The 24,770-nt window shown below is 38.9% G+C and overlaps 1 protein-coding gene across 2 annotated transcripts in view; it reads right to left on the bottom strand.

Annotated features, from left to right (window-relative positions):
• The window catches only part of SLC6A11 (solute carrier family 6 member 11), a 94,060-nt gene that overhangs the window by 49,532 nt on the left and 19,758 nt on the right, over nucleotides 1-24,770 (bottom strand). For both annotated transcript variants that reach the window (XM_083869524.1, XM_083869525.1), the window contains one exon: nucleotides 20,888-21,020. In XM_083869524.1, the coding sequence (XP_083725650.1) occupies nucleotides 20,888-21,020 (133 nt within the window). The remainder of the gene's footprint in view (nucleotides 1-20,887; nucleotides 21,021-24,770) is intronic.

Genomic DNA, 24,770 nt, shown 5'->3' with positions numbered 1-24,770 from the left:
AGTCAGCAGACAGATCCATTTGATGGCACTGAAGGCCTTGCACATGAATATCTGTACTATTTCCTTGCATTTCCTTCTTTCTCTGCACTGCTGTGCAGCCCTGCTGTGCTTCCTGCACGTCCCACCACTGCCTGGAACATTCTACCTGAGCAAACATTGATCTGGCAGGACAGATTCCTTCCCAGGTGGTGTAGGGGGATTTCCTCTCTCATCTCCTGTCGGATTATACCCTTTTCTGACCCAAAGATAAGGCAACTAAGGCCTTTTAAAAAACTTTTATTCCACTTTCAGTCTCATGTAAAAGGTGAGACAATACAGGTGTCACAGTTCACGCCATCATAATCAAAAGCCAGACTATTTCCTAATTTTAATCCATTATAAGCATTTCTTGACCTATCAGCCTTTGCCACAAAATGTTGTAAATGCCTTGAAGCCAATCATCTAAAATCACCCCTCATAGGTCCTACCACAATGCACCTTTCATAGTTCTATTTCTCTAAATTATCTAGTTTTATTTGTAAGGCCATCCTTCGGAACTTGTTTCTAGTTCCATTTCTCTCCCAACAATATCCATCCTATTCTATAGCATTTCTGGGCCAGCATTTCTTATCTTAAAGCTTGCACACAAATGCACATTATGTGAGCCTTCTGTCAAGCTTTGAAAATTCTCAACAAATCCATTTCCCACACTGTCCATCGAGGAAAAGCCAACACCACTCATTCCTGCAGGCAGGTAAAGGGATCTGTGCAATCCCACAGCAGCAAGGGCTGCAAACACAACCTTGGACAAATTTTTTGCCATCAGGGCAGTCGTACCTCAACTTTAGAGGACTGAGGGCTCTCCCTGCCCTCTGCTTGCCATGCACAAGGGGGATAAAAACAAACCACCTCTGGCTCAGTACTTGTGGCAACAAATACCAATCCAGACGTGCAGAACCACAGTGAAAGGGACACCGAGGGAGCAGGAGTGGGAAAAGTGGGGACATCTCCTCTTCCCAAGCCCACGGACACTGCTGATAATTGATCACACAACTCCTGAGGCTGAAAAGCTCCAGCTGCTCTTTAACTTCAACAGGTGAGTGCACTGTGCTGGGAGAAAGACATTAATTCTCATTTTCCCTCCTTCCCCAAGAGCTCCTGAGGTGAGGAAGGATGGGGAAATTTAGGAATTGGTGCCATTATTAGCATCATCACATCTGTTGGGCATTAAAAGTTTCCTGAATTGTTTTCTTTTCTTTCAACACGTCGAACCTCTCTGAATATCAATGTGAACACAACTGTTCCTAATTACCCCGCATCCTGTTTTAATTGACTTTAATTGCTTGGTATGTTAATTTGCATCCCAATGCTCAAAATGCTTTTTTTAAACCCTTGTCAGAGCCATGCCAATGTTTAAGCAGTTGGGAACAAAATAAAAAAATTCTGGCAGGCGAGTTTTTTGCACTGAGTTTTCCTCTTAAAATGTGGTTGAAAGAAAAATTTACAATATTTAGACATACAAGTAGGTGGAAATGCACCCAGTGAATCTGAACTGTGCTTGGGTGCTTAACTGAAAATACATTGGAACCAAAGTTCCTGAGAAGGGATATTTTATTGACTGCCACGAGCTTTAAGTATCAAAGAACAGGAAACAACTTGAGGACCACCAAACACTGGAAATTTAAATACTAAAACCTTAAAAAGAGGCATGGATGTCACTCAAGGTTAATTTATAGATATTGAAGTACCTATGAAATGATTTCATGAGTGAGGCATCATAAAGATTTTGAGAACTGAGCTAGATTTCAACTTCAACTTTTCATGCCTAAATATCTTAACAGCACCAATATGTGCCTGTGTTCCAGTTTGTCCCCTGGGGTTGCTGAACTTCTTGTCCTAACTAAAAAGGTTCTTGTCCTAACTGAAAAGGTGTTTTTCTGAACACTCCAGGCACATCACACTGCAGGGTGAGGGGGATGTGCCTGGTGAGAATAAGAAATTCAGATTAACCCTGTTGAGAATAAGAAGGAAGATTTCCACGCAATGAACTGAGCCCCAACCCATGGAAATCTCAAAGCCCCAGATCAGATTTCTTGGGCCAAAGGTCCTACAGAACTCACCAGCCTGAACTTCCCACCCTTCCTCACAGCAGCAGTGAACATCCCTCCTTTGCTTGGCTCTTGTTGACAACACACAACCAGAATTCCTGAACAAAACAGAAGGACTTGGAGGCCAGAAAGTTGATGGAATTCTCCCCTGCAAGCTGCAATGTTTTATAAATGGGATAAAATTCATCTTGATGCTGCAGGAAATTACTGCTTTGTTGATCCCTGCCCCCTAAAATCCTCTGTTGCTCCACTGGGCTGAAAACATGAGGAACATCAATGCAAGAATTGCCAGAGATTTGCCAGAACTCACTATTAAAGTGTTTATGGAAAATCAGATTTTCCCCCATGTGCTGCTCATCCTTATTTTTCATGGAATGTTTTCATCCTGGTGTCATTTAACCTATTTTTTTAATTCATTTATTTATTGAAACCATGAGCATGGAGAAGCAGAGTGGAACCCCCAGCTGTGCCCACCCTGCTCTACACTCCTGTGTGGAGAAACTGCTCAGGAACCAAAATTTCACCCAGTGAAGGGAGAGGGAAAAGAGCAATTTTCATCCAGGAGAACATATTGGCACAAATACAGGAATATAATTATCATAACCCTGCCTGGCAGCTCTGCTGACTGAGTAGACACACCCAGGAACCACCAAATTGGGCAGGATTTCCATCCAAATGTTTTAAATTGTCCCACAAATCACAGTCAAACCAGACTTGGCCTCATTGATATTTGTACTTTCCCAAATTCTGGCTTCCTTGATGATACCAGCAGATGATAAAAACAACAAAGGATTTTCTTTTTCAACTGCCATGGGATATTGTAAAATATTCCATGCAGCATTGTTTGGAAAAAAGGCTTTTGTTCATCTGACTCTCCACCATCTATTGAGCTACAAGTGACGACTGAAAAGGGAGATTTTCCACATTAATTGGATTTACAAGAAAACTGGTATAAAATGGTATAAAGGACCGACAGCTGATTCACCAGGTTTTTAAAAGCATGTCAAAAGGGGAAAAACATTCGAAGTCCACCTACATTTTAGAGCTAAAATTTCATGTGCAGAGAAAGAAACAAAAGCAAAAACTCAACAGAACACCAGGGAAGTGGATTTGTATAACTGGAATGAGGGGAAGGGGTTAGAATCAGCAAAATGGATGATTTTTCTATTTTCTCTGTGTGTTTTATAGATTTATTCAGCATCATCTTCTGTTTGTCATCTTTTTTTTCATCCACAGATAAACAGAATAATTCTGGTAAACCACCCTTAACCAGATTGCCTTTGAACTGCAGAATTCCTTCTAAATTACCACTGGATCATGAGTGAGTGCAGACAGCCTCACTCCGAGCAGGAATAAATTCAAAACCCAACAGCTAAGAAAATTTAATGAGATTGGAGGACTGAGAAATGAGCAGCAAAGAGGGAAAAAAATCCTTGGGAATGAAAATTCAATGAGATGAGCCAGAAAAGAGGGGTCAGGAGAGGACACTCGGTGAAGGGATGTGAGAACCTGAACGATCACAGGAAGCCAAAGACTCCACATGAAATAATAACTATATAAAATAAATACATATGAAATAATAAAGCAGAAGGGAATGATTCCAGCACCACATCACCCTGAGGTCATTGCCTGGGACACAGAAAAATCCCCTACCTGGCAGAGCTGAGCAAGTCCCAGGTTTTTTTCCACATGGTGGTGAAGGCAATAAATAAATCAATGAAAGGCTGAGCCCTGCTGGGATGGTTTCCTTCGCAATGAAATCAAAACCTCACTCCAAAATTCATTGAGTCAATTAATAAAAAAACCACAAAACCAAAACACTCTGTTTAATTTTGGTTTGGCACTCTTTGAAGTGAATGGTTGGAAGGGAGATATCTCTTGAATGACAAATGCTCTACCAAGCCAAAGTTGTTATTTAGAAACCTTAATCCCATGTTAAAAACAAGTAAAAAAAAACTGTTTTCCCTATTTTTTTGCAGCACAAATTATTCTCTGCCTTGGGTCTGACTTTAGACACTTTTCAGCACTTCCCAAATTCCATTTCAAATATTCTGTGTACAAAAAAACCCGCCTGCCTGTAGTCAAAAGTTCCAAAAGAAAGAGAAGCTCTGGTGAAAGGCTGAATTAAAATTTCTCTATTAGAAACTCAGGGATGCAGCTAAAATTGGAAAACAATGAGAAAGCACCGAGGGCAGACAATATCCATGCACAGCAGCAGCTCATTTTCCCAGCTGAACTGAGTGAATAATTCACTTCCACGATGAGCTGCTTCTCCCCATAAATATTCCTTAAGCAGCAGCAAGTTTTCTAAACCTGTGTTATTTCCCAGCTAAATTCCAACAGCTGGGCTTGTTTCCAGCTCGCCCAGGAGCATCAAAATCAAGATCTGTCTTCTTTCTGCTAAAATTGCTCTTCAGGCTTGGTGGCTCCTTTCATGAGGTCTGCAGACCTCCTACTTCATTAAAGAAACAAAAAAATCAGTGTACTGTCTGGGGCTAATGTAAAGATAGATAGATTTCCTTATATTTGAGTAAAAATGCTCTAATTAGCAGATCATTTTTTCATTTTTAAGACTTGCAACAGCAGAATACGCAGACATATCCAAAAATCCCAGCCATGGAGGCCAGAACACACAGAAGTGCCCACATTAAATATAGAAACTGAATTTTATCCCATTATTGCAATCATTTATGTGAGCACCTGCATTTAAGCACTATAGCAAAGATATTGAAAAGAAATAAATATTAGTGGCAAATAAATTTATCATTAAAAATTATTAAAATTAAATAAATAAAGGCAAATGCAGATAACCAGATTAATTCTTGATAAGTGCACAGCTTAATAATCACCTAATCAGGGACAAATAATGTGCCAACAGCTTCTAAAATAGGGGGAGTGCTCATAAATAATGGGCTGGATCCTGAAAAAAATGACTTTAAGCCACAGTTCCTTTTATTTCAAGGATTCATTCTAGCCTGAACAGGCCTTGGCCGAGCTCACAGTACCAAATTCACAGGAAAATTTACACAAATTTACAAATCAGCTCAGATTTTGGTGACTGCTCTGAGGTGTTTTTAAACGTTCACAAATGAATCCCCACTAAACAAGGATCAACCTGAACTAAAAGTTGAGTGACTGTTGGAAATGTTTCATTAATGTTATTAATGGAAATGTTGGAAATGTTTCATTAATGTTATCAATGGAAATGTTGGAAATGTTTCATTAATGTTATCAATGGAATTGTTGGAAATGTTTCATTAATGTTATCAATGGAAATGTTGGAAATGTTTCATTAATGTTATCAATGGAATTGTTGGAAATGTTTCATTAATGTTATTACATTTTTTGCTGTAATTAAATACCAAAAAGAAAAGCGTTTATCTATTTCATAGACAATATCTAGAGTAAATACAACTCAGGAGCTCAGTGCCTCCTCCCAGCTTTCTTAGTCTGTAAAATTCTATTTCCCACCCTCAACATTTAATCCTCCACTCGCCAACTGTTCTTAGAGGAAAAAAGGGAAGGCTGCAAGAACCCTCAACACCAACACGCCCAGAAATGTGCTCTCCATTTGTTGGAAATGTGTTCCTCACGTTGTTAATGTGCTGCTACCACACTGCTCTTACAAAAAATCCCAACAGTTGTAAACACAGCGTGCTCAAAATAATCCTGGGAAGCAGGGGAAGGTCTGTGGTGGAATTTCTAAAAGGCAGAAAGTTGCAGAAAATCTCGAGCAAAACCAGCACTACAATTTGGCAAGCAGACAAATTTTTCTCCTGTATTTCTCCCAGGGGATTTACAAAATACAAAAGCAGAATCCTGATGCTAAAATCACAATGTTATTGGCCCTGCTACCTGGAATGTGTTTGCTGGAGGTTTTTTCTTTAAAATGTTTTGGGGTTGGAGGGGTTTTTGCACAGAAAAAAAATCTGGATTGAAGTTTATTATTTTACCTCCACCATTAATTGTAGTGATAAACCAGTGAAGTAACAGCATCCTGTAAGTATAATGTGAATTTTTGTTTAACATCCAAGAGCACAAAGAGGAAGAGCTGCCCTCTGGTTGTGGGCAGGGAGAGGAAGACTCATGGGGAGGAAGCAAATTTCTGCACCTTGGCTGAGCTCATCACTGCGAGCAAAGTGTTTGTGTAGAGCTCCCATCAAGGAGAGAATCTGCAGAGCCACAAATATCTCAGAATTAAAGGCTGCTATTTAATCAAGTTAAAGTCAACTTTAAAAACCAATCAGGAAGAATTTTAAATAGAAATTAGGACTAATTAATCAACTGAGGGTTTTTTTTTTTTCCATTCTGTAAATGTCTTTAAAATGTAGAAGCTTTTATAAAACAAAGCTGTTCCTTTCCAGAACCTTCTAGGATTTTCAGACCTCTCAGTGCCATCTAGTTTACCTTCACAGACAAACCAGAAGCCGTGAGTTACACATATACCCAGAAGTTTGCATTTTACTTAGAAAAATGTGTTACATGGGATGACTATTACTCATGGCAACCCCATTTCTATGAAAAGAATTCAGAACTATCCCACAGCAGCACCTGAATTTCCAGTTGTGTCATTGATTTTACACAGGCAGAAACAGGGGTTCAATAAGGCACTATATGAACTAAAATTTACTTATTCCAGACAGACCCTCCAGTTCTCACTCTTTAGGTCCTGAGCCATCCTAAAAGCGTTCAGCCTTCGAGCAGATAGAGAGGCAAAGGTCAGAGCTGGGCAGGAGGTGATTTTTTCCTGTCACTCCAAAATGTGTAAGATCTTCAATGTTCATTGGAATGGACTCAAAATTTTTGGCCAACTCCTTCCCCTGATTCAGGGTTTGTTTGCCTTCTGAGTCTCCCTGGGGAGCACAAAACTGGCTTTTCTGGAGGAGTGTTGTCCTCATGGAATCATTAGATTCCCTTAAATAACTGATCACTTTCAGCTAATCAACGTTTTCCAGTAAAAACTGGGATTTACCAGAGCATTCCTTAGATTCCTGCTCCATTTTCCTCACTTGCCTTTAAAAAAACACCCCTCAAACAAACAAAAAGAACACAAAAACACACTCCCAAATGAACATCAGCACTGAAGTAAAAAAACCCCAAAAGTGGATGAAGTGTGGGAAGTGATAAAAAAGGATTCTAGGGAGAACTTTATTCAGGTGGTCCCAAAAGGTAAAAAGTGCCAGTTGGAAAAGGTCAAAGTGTCAGCCAGACTCTGCTGAGGTAAGGACAAAGAGGTAAGGGCAGAATTAGGAACTGCAGCCAGCATTTGAGAATTCACCAAATAAATGCATAACATTTCAAATAATTGCAGCTATTAAAAATGCACCAATTCAATGGTAATAAGAATTTTCCCTAGAATTTTGCACCAAAACTAATCATATTTGAGGCTTTCTTTGAAGATTATTCTACCAACCCTCCAAGCATTGCAGCAGGTTTGTTGGTGGCAATCTCTAAATCTGTCAGTCACTTCTGCAGTTTTCTGGCCACCACAGCACTATTTAATCTTGTGCAATAAATACTGGGGAAAAAAAACCCGAAAAAACAAAACAAAAACAAAAAAAACCCCAACAAAGAGATTTGTAATGCTTTCTTTATTTTCTTTTTTTTTTTTTTTTTTTTTTTTTTTCTTTTGCGGGGTGGGGTTGGTTTGGGTGGGAGTTTTTTTCATGGTTTTTTGTGGCAGGTTTATTTTGTGGTTTTTTGTTTTGGTTTTCTTTTTGGGTGGTTTGTTTGTTTGTTTGTTTGTGGTGGGGTTTTTTGGGTTTGTTTTGTTTTGTTTTGTTTTCCCTGGGTTTTGTTTGGGGTTTTTTTGGCGTTGGTTTTTTTTTGTAGTTTTTGGTTGGGGGTTTTTTGGGGTTTTTTTTATTTTTTGTTTTTGGTTTGTTGGTTTTGTTTTTTGTTGTTGTTGTTGTTGGTTTGGTTTGGTTTTTTGGGGGGGTTATTTTAATTATTTTTTATTTATTTAACTTATTTTTTATTTTTGTGATCATGAAACAGAAGGAAACAGGTCAGACCTCACTGGGTCTGGGAGTGCAGCTTCCTCAGGAGGGACAGGACAGGGGCAGCTCCAATCTTTGCTCCCTGTGACAGGGACAGGAGCCAGGGAATGGCTGGGGCTGTGTCAGAGAGGCTCAGGTGGGATATCAGGTATAGTTAATAAGCGACCTATAAAAAATAATAATAAGGAAAATAAAAAAATAATACAAAATATAAAAAGGTTAAGAGAGTTTCTCTTTAGTTGTACCAAGAGGGGCAATTGTGGGAAATCATTCCCACAAGAATTATTAAAGATAATAATTTAGTAAAGGCGAGAAAACTTTCAGAAGCAGAGAAAGGAGGCCTCAGAATCAGAACGAGCAGAGAGCTCAGAGTTAGCTGCAGCTGCAAAGCCTGAAAGTAGAGAAGGTGCAATAATACAGCAGGCAAGGACATGAAACAAGAGTTTGACTTTTTAGGCTTGGCTAAGATAGACTTTAAGACTGCAGAAAAATCTGTTTAGCAAGACAGTAGAAGGTTTTAAGCTTAATAATGAAATATTGATTATTGTTAATAGAAAGCATCCAAGCAAGCACTGTTTGCAGCAGGTGTATGTGTGTTGGTAGAACAATTTTCTGTGAGCTTTAGCAATGTGCTGTTGGCTGGAAAACTTTTAAAATGCCCTGTAACACAGAGATCTTTGGCAGATGTGAGATGTTGCCATCCCTCAATTGTCTCACCCTGCAATGAGGCTGATGCCACAATAAAAACTCGAGGAACATCTCCAGGCACTCCTGTCCCGTTTTTGAAAAACACCAACACGTCAGGGAAAGGTTCTACCCCAGAGGGTACTGGGCACTGCCCAGGCTCCCCAGGGAATGGTCCTGGCCCTGAGGCTGCCAGAGCTCCAGGAAAAACACTCCCAGGGCTGCCCAGGGTGGGATTGTTGGGGTGTTTGTGCAGGGACGGGGTTGGGACTCGATGATTCTTTTGAGTCCCCCCAATAACTCAGGATATTCCCTGATTCCATGAACTGTCCTGTCCCTTCCAACCAAAACCATTCTGTGGCTCTATTGGGAAGTTCAGGGCTTTTGTAGGAGAATAAAGAGCTGACATTTCTACGGGAGAAGGTGTGTTTGTGTTTGCCCCAGGGTGACAGCCCAATCCCTGTCAGCCTCTGAGGAACATGAGCTCCCATCTCCATGGTGACAGCTGAGAGATGGGTGCACCATGAAGCGTTTGCAATACCACTTGTGCATTAAGTGTAATAACAAAAGGATGATAAATAGCCTCAGCACCCAAACTAACAAGCATCCTTATCATCCCGACCCTGAGTCTCCACATTTCCCTTCCCTGTGGCTCCTCTCTCCCTCCTAATGCAGTTAAGTCACACCTTGACTGAGGGTTTATTGCTCTCTAACTTCCCCTCTAAGCAGCCTCTAAATGGAGCTGCTAAATCACCTCAAGGCTGACTTGTAGGACACCAATCTGACACTGCTGCAATTAATTTGCGGGTTTGAGCAGCTTTTCAGCATGAAAAGAAAAGGTGATGTGATGCACAGAAAAAACGAGAGGGATGACACGATAAAAACCTCAGGCTGGAAGACAGGGTGACTTAGGAGTACATGACTGCCACAGATTTATTTTTCTCTCTTAGGGAAATGCTTTGATCTCTCAGCTCTCCATTCATCCCCTCAGCTCTGCAGAGATCCCTGAGGGGTTGCTCTGTGGGTGTAAAGGGGAGCAGAGACCTCTCCCTGTGCTCATCCCACACTTGGAGCACTGAGATTCCAACCTCAGAGAGGCACTCTGGGAACAAGGGACACAAAAAACCAAAGCACAAAAATCCTCCCTGACCTCCACCACTGTAACCCTCCCAAATACATTTTACACCCACAGGAAAGAACCCAGAATATTTAATTACAGCTAATTAAGAGCACTGCCTTACACTTTCTACAACACAACTATCCACTAATTGTCTGAAGTGCCCACTTTCCATGACACCATCAGGCTTACACAGGATGTTTTGAGTTTCTCCCTTTCTTTCTTGAAGCACACAAGTTTTTTTCCAGCAGCAGGAGTGAATAGCAGGTGCACAGCAGCCAACTCCCTCCTGGGGATGTGTTTTAGTTACCAGCCCAGCACCAGCAGCTGCCTGAAGCCCCATTTGTTGCTGGTCAGGCAATTTATTTCATGAAGCTTTGCCATCCCTGGGAGTGAGTTTGGATCCGAGCCACGGGAGCTGACACTGGGGTGGGATACAGGACTCGAGTTTGTAAATCCCACAAGAACAACCTTGTAAACAAAACTTGTACTACAAAGGCATCTTCACATGGGAGATAAAGGCAGAAATCTGGACTTTGCTGGCTGCAGAGAGCAGAGACTGCCTTCCCACTGGCAGCAATTTGGTTTAAAACAACCTTGGCGTACAGAGTCATGGAGGTGGGTACCTAAAATTGCAGTTAAGGAGCCAGTTTTGAAGCTGGACAAATTAGCAGGAGCTGAGGACAAACTACCTGTGTGAGAATAGGGGATTGTAGCTCTTCTGTTTCTTGGGGAAAAAATATTAAATTGGAGCAGCATTAGGAAAATCAGAGCTATAAATGTTTGTGTATCTGAATTGAGGAACCCTGGGTGTCCCTGCAGAAGAAAAGGTGCAAAAAATATTCCAATTACGCAAAGCAAGACTCAGGAAAAGCTGTATTCATTGCAATTTCTTTGTGGAAATTCTGTGTGCACATAGAGCCCAGGATGTGGCAACCACAGAGTTTTGGGAAATGCAGCTTTGGAAACCCCTCAGTTGTAAAACCCAGCCAGCAGCAGTGCTGAGCACCTGAAGGAATAATATTTTAACCCTGACACGTGCATCAACAATGATAACAACCAGGAAATTTGATAGTTTGGCTCCTGTTGGATGCTCTGCTGCAGGGAATCGTTCTCTGATTACAGGGAGGGCTGAGGAAGGGCAGGTTCTGTGAGAGAAGTGAACCATGAGGAGACCTGTAGTGGTATAAATGGAATAAATATAAAGGAATAAATAGGAATGGGAATATTTAATGACTGGAACTGTCGCATTTCTAAAGTCCTTCATTGGGTCAGTGTCATTCTGGTAATGAGCTACAAGTTCCTGGTCACCTCAGTGGCAAAAATTACCTTTATTTGTTACCTTTGGCCAATCTGCATTTTTCCTGCAGAGATTACTGTGTTAATCTGTGCCTTTGGTCTTTCCCTTTAATTTTGGTGCAATTTCCCCTGCACTGCCACAGCAAAACCCACAGCTGGCTTTCCACTCTCTGCTCCTCCCTGCCCCTTCTGTTTTTTCATGCTTTAAATTCACAGAGCAGGAGATTTCCCTGCACAAACCTCTCACACCAGCCTGTGCCCTGAGCTGGCCCTCAGTGCACTCAGACACTTTTCACTCCCTTCTGCTGCAGACCAGGGTTTAGATCCACCCTAAATATTTAAATAAAAGTGGTTTTCCCCCTTAAGGTGCAGCTGGGCAGGACTGAAACCACGAAGACAGGATTTTGATTGAGGCTCTCTACATGCCACCTTCCCCAGCTGTCAAACAGAGGGTCGGGAAAACCACCGAGAAGCACCAAAAATCTAATTTTTTTTTATTTTTTTTAAACAAATCTGAGGTGTCCTTAAATGCTCAGAGCACAGGAGAGTGGAAAAATAAATAGTTTTGAAACCTCCCAGAGAGGAGGCGGAGAGCAGGAACTCTGCATGCATCTCATGAATGTTCTACTTTCCCCCTTTGAATACAGAGATCAGCCTTGGCCCCAGTTAAAGCCTCACCATGAAGGGCCATTCTTTGCTGTTACTTCAGCCTAAAACAAAAGACACTTCAGGAGATACAATCCTTGCTGCCCAGTTCCTTTTCCTGGGCTCCTACAATGGGCCCTGGTTCTTTCTTTCTTTCTTTCTTTTTCTTTTTTTTTTCCTCCTTCCACACATCTTTCTCTTATATTTTTTTGTTTCTGTCCTTTTGCTCCTTCTTTCTGCCTCATTGAGTCCATTAAGGCCTTTCGATGGGCTGCTATTGAGAAATAAATTTTCTTTGGGACTAGTGACTGAGTTTTAACTTGCTGGCAAGGGAGGCTTAACTCCTGAGGGGATGGAAAATGATGGTTAAAATAGATGAAAAGCCCATCTCTGAGTTTGGGGTCTTCAGACATTCTGAATACCTTCAGTGTCTTGCTCCTCAAGGAAAGGGAATAATATAATCCCAGAAATTTTCTCACTTCTGTCACACATTAATCTTGACACATTGAGTTCTCTCTTTGTTTGTATTTCCCAGCAGGTCAATAAATGATCTTATTTTAGGTCTTTATGCCAGTGATTTTTGCACAACTGGAATTTCCAAGGCCACAGGAGAGGCCTCTGACCTCAAGAGAAGAGCTGCTATGAGAGGGGTCCTCATTTAACACAGACTGACCCACAGTCAGGAATATAACACACAGACTGACCCACAGTCAGGAATATGACACACAGAATCATCCACAGTCAGGAATATAACACACAGAATCATCCACAGTCAGGAATATAACAGAATGACCCACAGTCAGAAATACAGCACACAAAATCATCCACAGTCAGGAATACAACACAAAAAACTACCCACAGTGAGAAATACAACATACAAAACTACCCACAGTCAGAAATATAACACACAGAATGTCCCACAGTCAGAAATACAACAGAGAAAATCACCCACAGTCAGAAATATAACACACAAAACTACCTACAGTCAGGAATATAACACACAGAATGACCCATAGTCAAAAATATAACACACAAAACTACCCACAGTGAGAAATATAACATACAAATCTACCCCCAGTCATAAATATAATATACAAAATGACCTACAATCAGAAATATAACACACAAAATGACCCCCAGTCAGAAATACAAGCACTGTTCAGGCCTGCTCAAGGTGTGGTAGGTTATTCCAAAGCCACCAAAGCCCAATTCAAACCAAGAGAGCTGAACTTCACCTCAGAACCAGGACAAAAACCCTTGGGAAGAAAGGATGAAAAGTTCCGAGAGTGACAGAAATAATTCACAAAATATAAAGAAATTAGAGCTGGAAGTGTGTGTGGAGGGTGCAAAAATGATTTATTATAATTATAATAATTGGTGATGTCTGGATAATGAAGTTTTCTGGGGATGTGCAGTGAAACATCCATGAACCATCCCCTGCTCCCCTGCCCTGCAAATGCAGAACTATAAAAACAGAGCTAAGGGGGGAATATTTGGGGTTCGATAGTGAGAGGTGGCACCACACCCAGCCTGGGAGCTCCCATTCTGCATTTTAAACTGTTCACTAAAATTCTTGGCGTTTTTCCTCAACAGCAAAATGAGAAGTAAATTAAAACCAAAAGTTAACAACTGTTTCAGCCTTATTTTATATATTTATTTTAGTATTGCATGGTGTAGAGTTTAATTTGTTGGAATAAACTCCCAAGGTCAGGTGTCTATTTGATATTGAATTATTCAGAACTGCAGCTTGGGACAAGTGGTCCCCAAAAGCATCATAAAATGAAAAGAAACCAGGGCTCTCTACCTTGTTAAAATGAGAGTGTGAATTAAAGATATTTTAGTACATTTCCTTGGCCACCTCAATTATTCATTATAAATCCAGTTTTCAGTGATTCACAGATTAACAATAATGTCAAACTCCCTTTTCAGGACATTTTTCTGTTATTGTTAATAAGATTCTGTGTCAAGATGTCCCAGCAAACAGGCTGTACCTGTTCTCTTTCATCTCTGGGGGTGTTTTTGACAGATATAATTAATCCAGACTCCCAAAACTTTGCTGACACTTGACTGGCCCTTCAGTGCCTTCAGCTCAGCAAATCAAAGTGATCAGTGGCACTAATTAACGGGTGAGGAGCAGTGCAGCATTGCAAAGGACAGCAGCTGTGCACTTAGAAAATGAATTTCACAGAATCACAGAATAATTAAGATTGGAAAAGACCAACCCTTCACCTACCTCTGTCCCCACTGTCCCCAGGTGCCACATCCACTTCCAGGGATGGGGATTAAGCCCTGGGAGCCTCTTCCTGTGCCTGATCAGCTTCTCAGGGAGGAAATTTCTCCTGATATCCAACCTAAACCTGCTGCAACCTGAGGCCATCACCTCTCATCCTGTCCCTTGTCCCTGGGAGCAGAGCCTGCACCCTCCTGACAGATAATTCAGATAATTTTATTTCTCCAGGCTGGACACCCCCAGTGCCCTCATGAAGTCTATCTCAAACCCCTCAGGTTGATCACAGCTTTAAATGCACTCAGCAGCCTTTACAGGACTCTGCTCTAAGTTGGTTTTTTTAATGTAAAGGTTAAATTAAATGCTCAAACCAGGAAATATCTGGGGGTCTAGATGGAATCTAACTCATTTTCCTAAATGTAACTTATGGAGAACATCTCAGGTCAAGGCACAATCACAGCAAAAAGAGAAAAAACTCAATAGCAAAAGAGTGAAACAAGAAATGATTCCCTCATTTGCACATATTCAACCTAAAATCCTGTTTCTTGTCTTCTACAGCAGCAGAGTTGCTTCTTTGAGAAAGAAAGGTTCTCTGCTTTGCCCTGGTGTTTGCAACTTCTCCGGTGGGGCTGTGCTACAAAGTGAACCACTTGAATGAGTAATGAAGGTGACAAGGACAATACCCTCATCCCTTTATGTTTATTTTCAACAACTACAGCACCAAGGAATCTTGCCAGGTCATCTCTAAGGGTTTTCAATGATGAGCTGCAGTGGATATCCAGGGATAAATCAGGTGAAAAGTCATGAAGGGGATCCTGTGCAATCATGAATCTGATTTTTTTTTTTACTCACAGGACTATTTAATCAAGCATCTTAGCTCATGTTTATGTGGAGAGAGGAGCCACATCAGAGCTTTTTCTCATGTAGAGCAGCAAAACCTCCCAGCTCTGTGGTTAACAGAGCATGTGCAGAGTGCAAAGGGGTAAAAAGTGGCAGAAAGGGATAAAAAATGACAGACAGAGCCACAATATTATCAAGAGCTTGATGAGACTTTGCAAGACCTTTCAAATTAGATTATGAGTTGAAAATCCAAGCAGATTTATTTTAGAGCAGTAGCTTTGAGGTGTAACCTCCCAGCCTCTTGGCTCTGGGTCTCCAACATCGCTGCTCCCACCTCTCACCATCACCCTCCCTATTTCTGAGCCTCTGCTCCTGGGGCAGCTCTAAAATACATCAAATTGAGAGGCAGCTTAAAGCCAACACCTTCAGCGTGAAGTGGAAATTTAAGGAACTGAGCACAAAGGAGAGAATCAGAATATTCAGAAGTCAGACTCAGATGGAATAATGTTCAGTGATTATGGTGTGGAGAGTAGTTGCAGAAAATGTTGAAGAATGGATTCCTGGGAGATTTTTCTCTCTTGCAGCTGGTTGTGCACAATGAGAAGGATTTCTCATCACTTATTAACTAGGAACTAGTGGAGAAGTAAAAATCACTGAGCAAGAACTGTTTGAGTGTAGCTCTGGGAAAAGAATATTTTCTTTTCATCCTGTGAACATTTTCATGATGTTAACAGGAACCAGTACAAAAAGACCCCAAATATATGAGAGTTGGTCTCAGTGTTCACACAATCAGTGTGATATTCTAATACTCAGTAAAATCCTGGAGGAAGAATATTCTTTTAAAATGCTGGCTTGGTGTTGAGTCATAACATGACAAAACCTCATCTACAGTTTAATTAATGTGCTGTGGGTGGGTAAAATGTTCTAATATCAATAAATTAAAGATGATAGCAAGACTGTGGGGGTTTTAAATACTTTTGATTCTTCTCATCTACAGCACAAAATTCTGAAGCACATCACTGCTGATTAGCTCTCATTCCCACTCAAGATGTCCAGGCAGGAAAGCTGGATTAGTTTCTAACTTGAGTCTATTAATTTAGATTATTTATACAGAAGTCTTTTCAAATCAATAATTAGAGACACTCAAACCCTGCTCTGTAGTGACACAGGTGATACAAAAAAATGGGCTTTGATCTGGGCTGGAGAACAGAAATGTAACAAGGTAATGAAAAGGGAATAATTTATTAACAAAATTAAATATGGTAATGAACTAACATGTGGGAATTAATTGATTAATGACTCATATCATGAGGAAAGTTAAGCACTGGAAGAAGTTTTCCCAAGACATTAGCAATCCCTGGCCTTGGAGGATTTTCAGATGCAGCCAAACACCAAGACAACAGTTCCAAGTTCAGTGCTGAACATCCTTTAACTAAGAAGTTTCACCAGAGACATCCCAAGGTTCCTCCCAACCTTTAGAGTTTTATAAATCCAAGTCCCTGCCAGGGTTTCAGACTAGAGATATCAGCACAAGACAGGGATGTGTTGATGCACCCAAAAATTAAGGAAGATCAGGAAAGAAGAGTTAAAATGCTTTTCTAGAACTTTGAGTCCAGCAGGCTCCTCCCTTCAAAAGGAATTGGGCACAAGTTGCAGCAAGACACGACTGAGCTCTGTGCAATGCTTTGTTTGCAAAAACTCCCATGAAAATAAAAAAGTAAAAAAGAAAATATTTGGGTTCCTGCCTTCAGCAAGTAATTAAGGAAAGATACATTGGTAATTACTGGTGTTGCTCTCTCGAAGTTTAAAGCACAAGGACATTTAGTTAAATTAATAAATGGATAATCAAGATCCCTGAAAGAACAGGGTCCCTTCTACCTGAGAATTTCACTAATGAAATAGAAAGATCAAAAAATTAGGAAGACTCAGCAGCTCTATGTACATCATAGAAAAACTCAGAATTGTCAGACCCTGAAATCAAAAGTATTTTGGAAAAATCAGATGCTGAACCGAACCTAATGATCAGACACTGGAATGATAATTTAGATGTTAAAAAAAACTAACTTTCTTCAGTCTTCTAAATAGTTCTTAGTTCATCTTTGGAAGCCTTTGATCTCAGCTGCTGAGAGCTCTTCTCCATGAGATGGAGATCAGGTATTAGCCAGGAAATTTCAAAATACCCATCAAATTATGGTGACACTGCATTGACGTATTTTTCTCCTTCTGATTTTTGAGTTTCTCATTGAAATGTCCTGCATTTTGCATATTTGCAACATTTAAAATGTGAAAGCTGGCACACAAATATCCTGGGATCTAAGACTGGATAATTCAGGGCAAGAAAAGCTCAAATAATGAAGGACAAGAACCTCTGAAAGGGCACAAATCGATTTCACCTGAGAGCTGCCAGAGTCACCTGGATTTATTCTGCTGTTTCACATCTGCTGGGATGGGAAATGGAAATGCTTTGTGAGAAAGTGATGGATTTCAAGAACAGTAATGGAAAAGTTTGGAACATCCTGTTAACAGTGTAATGAGCACTTCCTCTGGAGTTAACCTTTATGTTAGTCTTAATATATTTAATATCTTGAAATATTAAATATTCATGATCTGTGGTAGTGCTGCTTGGAGGAAGGATGGAGTTATTTTATAACAGCTTTTAAGGCTTGGATTCTTTTTTTCCACCATGCATTAGAATGCAGAGTAAAAAAGAGGAAAAAGGTGAACCAACCTCCTGAATATTTCACAAAGCACGAGGGTGTGGAGAGGAATTCTCTCCTCACCTTCTCCATCTCACCTCTGTTTCCCCCGTCCTCTTTCTCTCCTCTGTCCTGTCCCACAGACACCTCCCTTTGAGAAAGTTTCAAAGGTGATAAAACTTCAAGAAGTTTCTTGCTTTGAATAAATGTATTTTCTCGTTGAAATGATTCAATCCAATTAAAGTACATCATCAATTTAACAGACTGTTATATTATTATAATAAAAAGCCCAGAAGTCAATTTTAAATGTTTCCTGGAAATGAGCGTGTAATAAATTCAATTTAGTGGGGAGGCTTATGGATGAGCTTGAATATGAATTTTAGAAATTGGTATTAGATTGGAAATGGAAACTTCAGCCAGAAAATCTGCGACATCATTGATATTTCAGAACATTTAATTCCTTTGTAGCAAACCCAACACCTGAGTGCTGCCCCTGCTTTTGCTGCTTTGGGAAGGCAGTGCCAGGGCCCAGATTTCCAGAGGCTGGGCTGGAAAAAGTGCCAAGTGGAAGAATATTGAATGAACAGCAAATTAATAAATTAATAAACAGTAAATGAATGCCCAGGGGGAAAAAACTGCACTGCAGAGACAGAGGTGGAAAAAGAAATAATCAATATTGGCCAGGACAGATCCTCCCTGAGAGCCGTGGAACACCTGGAAAAGAAGATTCCTGGGTACCACAGGGTCCCCTGAAAAATGTGAGCATTTAGCAGTCCTGAGGGATTCCCCAGGATTCTGGAATCAGAGCAGCTGCTCATGGCAAACTGATTTAAATGGTGCAAATGTATCATGAGTCTGCCTCTTACAGAACCCTGATCTAAACGTTTTAAACTTGAGAGCTACAAAGCTGAATATTGGGTATTAATTGCCTTTTCTTTGCGCTTCTGTTGCAGGACTAGAAGTTATTTTTGCTTGTTGAAAAGTTTATTATCCCATTTCACGTCCCCAAGACAGGCTGTTCCTTCCCAGGCTGACCTCATCAGAGAGGTGATTATCAAAATCACGCTGAAATAAAATCAATTTATTCCACCTCCCTAAAGCTGGGGGTTTAGCCAAGCAATCAGAGAAAGCAAAACCAAAAGGTCAGGCAGGTTATCCACCTAAAAAAGCACAAGATCTGGGTCTGGAGAAATGCTATCAACTGAAACAATGGAAGAAAAATAAAATGCTGGGTGTAAACTCCAGAAATGTAAAATAAATCCTTTCTCAAGTCACTTCAGCCCCTCCTGAGCCCAGGATTGCTCCCTCTACTCTTTCTGTGAGTGCATTTGGCCCAGCCTGGTGTGTGCACACAGAGCAGGCACTGAGCCTTCCCCCTGCACCCCTGGGTGGGAAACAGCATTACATGTGAAAAAAAAGGATACAATTGAATTAAAAATTAAGTTATAATATTGAGGTAAAACAGCACTGCATGTGAAATACTAGGATAATTACAACCAAAAAAAAAAGATGATAATGTTGAATAAAACAGCATTACATGTGAAAAAACCAGGATAAAGTTGAATTAATTACAAAACAAAATTAATATTGAGTTAAAACAGTGCTGCCTGTGAAATATTGGGATAAAACTGTATTTTTGTATTAATTACAAAAAAAAAAAGGTGATAATATTGAAGAAACAGCATTACGTGCGGAAAAAAACAAGATAAAATGGAATTAATTACAAAAAAATTATAATACTGAGGTAAAACAGCTCTGCCTGTGAAATACTGGGATAATTCCAAAAATTAAACCGTGCTAGAATACGTTTCCATCCTCAGACATTCCCCCTGATGGAGAAAAAAATAATTAAAAAATCAGTTTTGCTCAGTTCCATTTCTCCCCCGGCAGCTGCAGCCCCTCAGACAAGCCCAAAGTGTTCTGTTCGTGCACCTCCCTGGAGCCTCCAGGTGTGAGGACATTCATCTCATCGTTCCCTCAGATCACTTTGGCTTCTCCATATTTCTGCTCTTTAGGATTTTTTTTTCCCCTCCTCTAAACTCTTCATCCTGATTCCTGCTGGGCAGCATTTCTCAGCCTGTTCCCTGCAGTGACTGGTGAAAAGTGGGGCTGCAGGACTCTCTGTGGGATGGGAAACGTGGCCCCGGATGGAGTGGCACAGTTGGCAAACACACCCAGCACCGGCAACCAGGAGAAGCCAAAAATGTCCAGAGCATGAAAGAAAATTCATGGGAAAACTCACGAAAATTTCACTCTGGCATTTTTCTAGATTTCAAAAATCCATTACATTTCAAAAATCCATTACATTTCAAATATTTCATTTATAAACGGAGGTCTCTAAAACAGAAATAACAACAACAAAAAAAACCCCAACCACAACCCAAACTACATGAGAAACAATGGGAAATTAAATGTTTCAATGCACCAATTTTCTTCCTGGTTTCCTTTAGTTCCGATATGAAAATCCAGTGCTTTTTTTTGCTCCTCCCTGTGGACCTGTGGCTCTTTTCCTCTCTCAGTGTAGTTGATTATTCATAGATTCTGCTCAGAGCTGTGTCTGACACCACTCCAGGGGCAGCTCCTCCCTCACTCCATGGCTCCCTCTCCCTGCTCCTGGGACTAAAAGTCCTAAATATTCTTATTTTTCCCTGTAATATGCCCATCTTGGTCCCTCTCTGAGTGCTTTCATTATTTCTGCTCTTGGTGTTCAACCTGTATTTCTAAATTCCCTTTTAATGTGCATCAAAGGCCTCACTGACTCTTCTGTGGGACTGAGAGTTTTGACTCCTGACAGTTTGGGGCAAAATCCAAATTTTGCAGAATTTGTGCACAGAAATTGACACAACCTGAGTTCAGAGTTCTGAGTTTCAGAGTTCAAGGACTAGCCAATAAAGCTCATTGCTAAATTAACTGCTAAATTAATTTATTAAAAATAAAAACAACACCACCCAGCCTCACCTAACAGAATTAGGTGTTCACAGAATGCAGCCTCACCTAACAGAATTTCCCTCATTAACAGAATTAGGGAAAAATCAAATCACAAAACCAAAAGGAACAAACAAAACAAAAAAATTGCAAACAACTCTTAATTACAATTAATTTTGCTATTTATACAAAGTGTATAAAGTCCCCAAGTGTAGCTCCTCATGCACGTGAAATTCTCCTGTCCTGATGGAAATAACTATCAATGCCAGCACATTCATATTGATTAACCAGATTTCTATTTTAATCAATATAAAAACATTTCTTAAAACTATTCCTATTTAATAACAGGTTAGGGATTTCAGGCTCACCTTTCCAGTGGATTTGGTCCCTTTCCAGATGCAGAAATAACAAATAGTCCAAGCAGCCAGGAGGCACAGGGCGAGCTCCCAGCGCAGGTTCCCGATGTGCTCAATCCCATCCGAAATCGCCAGCACCCTTCGTCTGAAATGGGGAAAAAAGAGGGGGAAAAATTAAATTATTGAGATAAAATGGCGCTGCGTGTGAAATATTGAGATAAAACTGTACTAATTACAAAAAAAATGGTGATAATATTGAAGAAAACAAGGTTACGTGTGAAAAAAATGGGAAAAAGTTGAATTAATTACAAAAAAAAAAATTAATATTGAGTTAAAACAGTGCTGCCTGTGAAATATTGGGATAAAACTGTATTAATTACAAAAAAAAAGGTGGTAAAATTGAAGGGAACAGCTTTACATGTGAAAAACCAGGATAGAATTGAATTAATTACAAAAATATTATAATATTGAGGTAAAACAGCACTGCTTGTGAAATATTGAGATAATTACAACAAAAAAAGATGATATATATTGAAAATACAACATTGTGTGTGGAAAAAAAAAAGGATAAAATGCAAATAATTACAAAAAAAGTTATAATATTAAAGAAAACCAGCACTACATATGAAATACTGGGCTAAAACTGAATTAATTAGAAAAAAAGAGATGATAATATTGAAGGAAATATCATTATGTGTGAAAAAAACAAGATTAAATTGAATTAATTACAAAAAAAATTACAATTTTGAGCTATAACGGCACTACATGTGAAATACTGGGATAAAACTGAATTAATTACAAAAAAAAAGGGATAAAATTGAATTAATTACAAAAAAATTTAATATTGAGTTAAAACAGTGCTGCCTGTGAAATATTGGGATAAAACTGAATTAATTATCAAAAATATATTATGACATTGGAGAAAACAGCATTACATGTGAAAAACCAGGACAAAATTGAATTAATTACAAAAAATTTTATAATATTGAGCTAAAATGGCACTAGATGTTAAAAACCAGGATAAAACTGAATTAATTACAAAAAGGTATTATAACATTGAAGAAAAACAGCATTACATATGAAAAACTGGGATAAGATCAAATTAATTACAAAAAAAGATGATAATATTGAAAAAAATCAACATTACATAAAAAGCACTGGAATAAAATTAAATTAATTACAAAAAAATGGTAGTGATACTAAAAAAACCCTGCATTAGATATGAAAAACCAGGATAAAACTGAATTAGTTACAAAAAAAGTTGTAATATTGAAGAAAACCAGCATTACATATGAAATACTGGGATAAAACTGAATTAATTACAAAAAAGGGTGATAATATTGAAGAAAACCAGAATTGCTTGTGAAACAATGGGTTAAAACCAAATTAATTTGATTCAAGGACTCCTCGTTACTCACTACTGAAAAAACTCCTTGCTAAGGTAGAAAGGAAGAGAAAAGAAAAAAAAAAAAAAACAAAACCAGAATATTCCCAGTATTTTGTACCTGGTTATAAATGAACAAATGTTTCACTTTTTCAGGTCAGTGACAAAACTTTAATTTTAGAACAACTTTTTTCCTTACAGTCCAAGAAAAAGGAATTGTTTGGATCAGTTACCAACACACATGAGCCAAAAATAAACCACATCCTAAATAAATGGGTTTTTTCAATTTGATTAGTCTTCCCCCCAAAAAAATTCTAACCTTTATTTTCACCTGTTAATCATAATTTTCATGAATTTTCTTTTATAATTGGGACTATAACATTAAATTTATTTTTTTTTCAAAACCTCAACATCTTGAAGCAACTTAAAGCAGCAGATGCACAAGTAAAGACAATCACATCAAAGTTTTTAACACTCAACCTGAAATAAACCATCCTGAAGAGAGATTTCTTTGAAATCTGTATTTCAAGTGAATATAAATATAAATAATATAAATTATTGGAACCTCTGGCTTGTACTCCTCTCCCTCCAGGTTGTGGGTGATAACAAATTCATTGATTGTCACTGGTTTCAATTGATTCAATTCATCTCTACATAGGTATACACATAATTTAATTACAATTTAGCAGAAAGGTTAAATATTAAATTTAAACCAGTCAGTTAAATACATAAATATATTTTTTAAATATAAATATATAAAATAATTCTTCCTTTTGTATTTGGATAACTTATTGTTCGAGAAAATAAATTCAGGGATATAAAGTCTGATCCTATAATTCCAGCCAATAAAATATAATAGTGAAATTATAGAGAATATTTATATGAAAAATACAATATTTATTTGAAATATAAACTTTTAAATGAAATAAAATGAAATTAAAGAATAAAAAAAGGAGGAATCTGCTCTCTGTTGTCAACCTGCATCAGGTGAGGATGAAAGGAAATTCCTGTAGTGATGAAGTGGGAGGCTGGGGATGCCAACAGCTGGAGCCAAGGGGGGAAAATGGAAATATTGAAGCATTAATGGAATAAAATTAAATTAATTACAAAGAAAAAATAGTGCTATTTTCTGGTTTCACACCTCCAGAGCTGCAGCTGCTGTTCCTGAGTGATGCAGCCACCCATAAAATGTGCGTTTAAAACTTCCTCCTTAGCTGGGGAATGCCAGAATTAACAGGGGAAAGAAAAACCCCAATTAAAACCCCAAACCCCAGAAATTATCTCCATATTTCCCAATTAATAAAGACAAATCTTCCCAGACCAAAATAAATGTAGGGAAGGAACTCAACACAAACTTTTTGAGTATTTTCTGCTGAAATGTAAAATTGCTGCCACCTCATCCACATTTCCTCCCCATAAAACCAGGAATTGGTTTTATTCTTCAAGTCTTGATTCTTCAAATGTTTATTCTGTAAATGTTTATTCTGCAAATCTTTATTCTTTAAATCTTTATTCTTCAAATTTTTATTCTTCAAATCTGCCACCAGCTGATCTGGGAGAGGAGTGATCCAGCATGGAGCACCCTCAGTCAGCCAAGACCTGCACAGTGCCTGAAGTTCTGTCATCAAAATGCAACCCAGTGAAGAGAGGTGGCTGGTAATGAGGGGTTATTTTAATCAAGAAGAGGAAGGACATAATTGATACCTGCAAACAGCATCACTGAGACATAATTACACAGAGAGGTGATGGAATACATCTTTAAAATTTAAGTTATTCTAAGATGTTTGACAGATGAATGTGGAATTTTTACCTAGGATGAAGTCCACCCTCTTTACAAATTCTCATTCAAAACCCAAATGAAATCCTTGAATTCTTAGAAGAGGAATTAATTGCAAGAGAACCAGGACAAAAATGGGCATAATATGATAAAAGAGGAATAAATAATATATAAATTAGGGCGTGTATAACTATATTATATATATAATGTATATAAATAAAAAAGGGCAATAAATAATAAAAGGCCTTCTAAAATAGTAAATTTTCAAGTTCAAAATGGAATTATTCATCTTGAACACATGAATAAACTGAGTTATTTATGTTTGGGCCACAATAATGGTGAAATGGAAACCCTTTTCATTTAGCTTTATTTTCACAGTAAAATAATGAAAAGACTTCCCAATGTTTTAATCAAATTGGGTTTTTTTATGGCTACTTGGATTTATTTATGTACACATGAACCTAAACATGAGCAAGGTTCCTGTCCCAAAATGGGTGCACAAGTCACTTCAGCTCCTGCACTGCTCTTCCACAAAACATCTTCATAAATAAACATTCTCTCTCTCATGACTGAAATGTTTCACACACTAAAAGCTGCCTTTGCCTTCAGAACATCATTTTTAATGAAGGCTTGAGAGGAAGATTTTGAAAAGCACCTAGTTCCTGGGAGCAGAAAGTCAGAGCTCAGAAAGTCCCAAAGAGCAGAGAGACTTTCCAGAGACCTCCTTTACCCAC

The sequence above is a fragment of the Zosterops lateralis genome (assembly GCF_965231275.1).
Source record: "Zosterops lateralis genome assembly, chromosome: 11".
NCBI classification, from domain to species: Eukaryota; Metazoa; Chordata; class Aves; order Passeriformes; family Zosteropidae; genus Zosterops; species Zosterops lateralis.
Note: the sequence above shows the minus strand (reverse complement) of the source record. Positions and strands in the feature narration are given on the sequence as shown.